The 4,008-nt window shown below is 41.4% G+C and overlaps 1 protein-coding gene across 2 annotated transcripts; it reads right to left on the bottom strand.

The window, feature by feature from the left end:
• Positions 1-417: 417 nt before the first annotated feature.
• On the bottom strand, positions 418-3,740 carry LOC148357018 (uncharacterized). 2 transcript variants are annotated; one of them, XM_088347750.1, is made up of 10 exons: positions 3,597-3,740; positions 3,434-3,499; positions 3,254-3,345; positions 2,451-2,586; positions 2,361-2,390; positions 2,216-2,295; positions 2,063-2,153; positions 968-1,033; positions 759-902; positions 418-682 (listed from the first exon to the last, which is right to left on the bottom strand). In XM_088347750.1, exons 1-10 carry the CDS (start codon positions 3,625-3,627, stop codon positions 561-563), a joined length of 858 nt encoding a protein of 285 aa, XP_088203876.1. In that variant the 5' UTR covers positions 3,628-3,740; the 3' UTR covers positions 418-560. The 2 variants fall into 2 exon arrangements, with proteins under 2 accessions (XP_088203876.1, XP_088203875.1); XM_088347749.1 differs by having other exon boundaries at positions 418-685.
• Positions 3,741-4,008: the final 268 nt, after the last annotated feature.

Raw genomic sequence — 4,008 nt, forward strand, 5'->3', positions numbered from 1 at the left:
AGATGAGCGCATTTTTTGTTTGGTTTGGGCAGCTGAAGTGTGTGACTGTGACACACTTCAAATTAAATTCACTGTCTTGGCCACAATCCATTATCCCCAGTTGACTGTTGCTGAGAGTGGAGGCAAGAGAGCAAATTTGTGTTATCCATGGCTGCAAGGTTGTTGTTCTTTCCCCCTAAAAACAGCACCCTTGCGTCTGTCTTTTACCCCCGTTCGACCATTGCTACAAGCAGTGGCCGGCAGAACGCATGTTACAACTGGGGGAGGGTGCTTCTTTCCATATTTTTGCATTTGGTGGGAGGTTTTGATCCCCATTAACTCCAATAAACTCGGGTTTACAATACTGTACAATATAATAGTTTGAGAAAATTCTTTGATTTGGCTTCCACTTTAACAAAGTATAAGTCAGAAGAGAGAAATGTTTCTGAAGTTTATTAAACCAACAAAACAATTATTTTGCATCAAAGGCAACAAGTTCTATGGAGATTATTTGTACATATTTTCGATCATGCCTTCAGAGTATGTCAGTGGTATGAATAAACAAAAAGCTTCTTTAAATTTTATCCATTCAAACAGGAAAGAGAGGATGAGGCTGAGGACAACGAAGCTTCAGGAGAGGGGATGAACAGTTTGATCTCTATTGGCAAACTTGGGTCCTTTTTGGCTAGCAACCCGTTAAAATCTGCTAAACAGAACATAGAACCAGAAAATGTCCAGCACAAATTTGAAGCGTTCAGTAAGATATTTTCATTACTCACGTGAGGTGACATCATCTTGAACGGAATTCATATCAGAAGTACCCAACGAGTTATACTTCTCCGTTAAACGAGCCAAGATTGCTTGATCGGAAGCTCCGACCATGGAAACCGTAGAGTGGTTTATGTCCACTTCCTTTGGCGGTTCTGCAGAGATAATGGATAGTCAGATTTGGCTTACACAAGACCGAATTTAAGTTATTTTACATTACCGTGTTCTTCAGCTTGTGGAGCAGTTTTGTCAGGCACGGGCGACAAGGGATACACACAAGGGGTCTCTAAGTTTTTTCAGGTAAGAACAAAGAATTGAGAGAATTATCTATTATTTTCCAACTGGTGTCGGACTAACAGTCACTCTATTAACTGATTCCGAAATTTCTGTTTAGTTTTCAATATTACCCACATACTATTAAGTATTATACTATTAATTAAAGGGGAACCCACTGCGATAAGCTAATATCTGTATCGCGACTCCGGGGCATTTTTAGTGGATCGCAGCTGCATGAGTGCTATTAATTTTGGGCAGAAAGACACATGACACAAATTTGCTTCCTCGACTCCTAGTTTACAGCAACAATTGACTGGGGATAATGAATCGTGGCCAAAACAGCGCAAATGATTTTAGGTGGGTCACAATGGCACACAGCAGCCCATACTGAAAAAAAACAACGAAAAAATATGCGCCTTGCCGGCCTGTCCTCTCAAAAATATCTAAGCAGGGATAATGTATTTAATCTTCGGTAGACCAAAATAGTACGCATAATGACAAAATTCCCCAATGCCTGTCTCTGCTTGCAGCAATATGGGATTGTAGACAATGGACCCTGGCCACATATGTGCAGTTCACTTTAAGTGGAAATTACTGAAAAAAAGACCCACCAAGCCTTAAAAAAGGCACTATGCTGGTTTTCTTCCCAGCAATATGTGATCGGGGGAAATTGATCATACCTGCAGGAGTTCAGTTCACTTTCTGTTGAACAGAGCAGAAAGTAGGCTACCAGGCCTGACAAAAGTGAGCTCTGCTAGTCCCTGCTTCCAAAAATATGTGATCAGGTATAATGGATCGTGGCCACAGGAATGCAGTTCACTTCATAATGGAGAGAACGTCATAAAAGAGCCACCAGGCTGGACAAAAATGCTCGCAGCAATATGCGATTGGAGATAATTTATCACAAACACGAAGTACAAAAACGCAAACTAGAGAAGGATTTCAGTATTTGTTTTCAATGTCAAGTACCCCTTTAATTGTTTTCGAGTATTCCCAGGTCAGATGTACCCGATTGGGAAACCACTCATTTAGAGTTCACCTTTGTCGTCCGTATAGAGGAGCTCAAAATTGCCAGCAGGGACTTCTACATGATTGGTAGCGGCCTCACGCCGTATGTCAAATGAATATCTCTGCAAGAAACCATAAGATCAGTTTATCAGTCCTCAAAGGGGAGCCGACGTGCCACTCCAACCCGAGATGCCCTCCTCAGCAGGCAGATGATTATGAGAAGGATGATGATCACCAGTAGCAGCAACACCAGGAGAGTGTACCCTAAGATAAGAGAGTGACATCTTGTCATGGGTCCTAACGAAATATCAAAATGGTATAGCTCTTACCCCAGAATGCTGAAGAGCCTGCAAGGGGTGCTGAAAGAGAACCCCAGTGTCAGTATGGCCCTTCACTTGTTCTGGCAGTTGTGACTTTACCCTCAGTCTTGACATTCAATGTGATTGTAGAAATGAAGCCCATGTCCTCTGCTGGAGTTATGGGCGTATGTTCGCGAGTGTTATTGACTTTGTCACATGACGTCTTCCTTTCTTCTTGTGTTCCAGGTGAGAGTTCCTATTCAATGAGATTCAATATTTTTTTTTGATGACATTGAGGTTAAAGCAAAGCCTCTCCAAACGGATGGGCGTTTTTTTTTCTGATAAAAAATGTAAAAAGTTAAAATGATTGCTTTCAGCTTTCATTTACCTTTATTTTGCGAGTGATAATATTGAAATCCCTCGTTTGTCGCGGTAAATAGGGATCAGAATCCTGTGCAATATCTGAAAATCTGCGATAGACCTCCAATCCCCCCCACACTGTTAACCTATACTTTGTCGTGCCCCCATTGCAGCAAAATTCAACAGGAGATAATGTACTGCAGCTGCACGGGGGCTATTTGAGGCTGAAAAAACTGCACCCGCTCATGACACAAATTTACTCTTTCGGACGCCACTCAAGATATAACCGTTTTAGTCTAGCCACAATGCCACGCTTTGGCAGCCTGAACGGAAAGAAAAAATGTGCTTTGCGGGCCACTTCTCTTATTAAAAGTCAGTCAGGGAGAATGCATTGCAGAATAATTTTGAATGTACCGAGGCCGTGGTATTTGAAGCGCAAAGATTAAAGTAGAATAAATGGATTTTAAGAAACATCTTGGTGGCCACTGAAGAACCAATAATTATTTTACATGGTCCTGAGTAGTTTGCGAACCAATTTCTAGAAATCCAAATACCAGTGGCACCTTGGCTGTTGATGAAACCTCCATATGATTGGCCGAAGTCAAATTTTGATGAGATGCCGTTTGTGTTGTTGGTCTGTCAATGAAAGTTGACACTAGCGTGATAAACAAACATAGAGTCATTGTCTTGAGATGTTTACTGGTATGAAAAAAAAACATTTTTCAAAACTTTTTTGACTGTACCTGAGGTATAGTTCCTTAGCATTGCTGTTTGGTTTGTTGTTTGGCAATCACACGCTGTCGCTAAAACTGGAAAGATCAACGGTGTTAACCTACATCTGGAGACTTCTTATAAACATGGAGAAACGTTGAACACCTAATACACAAGGTCTGTGTCTGCACCCACCCAGTAGCAAGAGTCGTGGGCTCATCTTCATTGCAGTCCACCAAAATTGGAGCTCAAATCCAGGTCCAAGACTGGCACAAAACTCCTTTACCTGTTTAATAAAAGCTTCTACTCCTATAGACGCGACTCACAGGCACCCCTTGGCCTCACATTCAGGAAGCGAGATACCAACCACAGGGCGAGAAAAGGCCACAACGACACAGGATGTAGTTGCTCACTCTCATCACTTATTACTATAAGTTAGATCCATAGTTTGAACTCAAATTGAGACAGTTTCATTTACATACTGTACCATAGGCATTTACATTCACGTTGTTGTAATATTAAATTATGTCTGTCTATATTTAGTAATAATGCTATAACTTTTTCATTTATTACTTTTCCATTTAGGGCAGCACGGCGGCGCAGTGGT

Source organism: Urocampus carinirostris, chromosome 11, assembly GCF_059441175.1.
Source record: "Urocampus carinirostris isolate Australia breed hairy pipefish chromosome 11, RoL_Ucar_1.0, whole genome shotgun sequence".
Taxonomy (NCBI): Eukaryota; Metazoa; Chordata; class Actinopteri; order Syngnathiformes; family Syngnathidae; genus Urocampus; species Urocampus carinirostris.

Excerpts from the sequence above, each read along its gene's own strand:
- LOC148357018 (XM_088347749.1), bottom strand. The coding sequence starts at position 3,627 with ATGAAGATGAGCCCACGACTCTTGCTACTGG. Across the intron at positions 3,500-3,596 it reads CCCACGACTCTTGCTACTGG|TTTTAGCGACAGCGTGTGAT; the intron begins GTGGGTGCAGAC and ends TGATCTTTCCAG. Across the intron at positions 2,154-2,215 it reads TGCTGAGGAGGGCATCTCGG|AGATATTCATTTGACATACG; the intron begins GTTGGAGTGGCA and ends GGTTTCTTGCAG.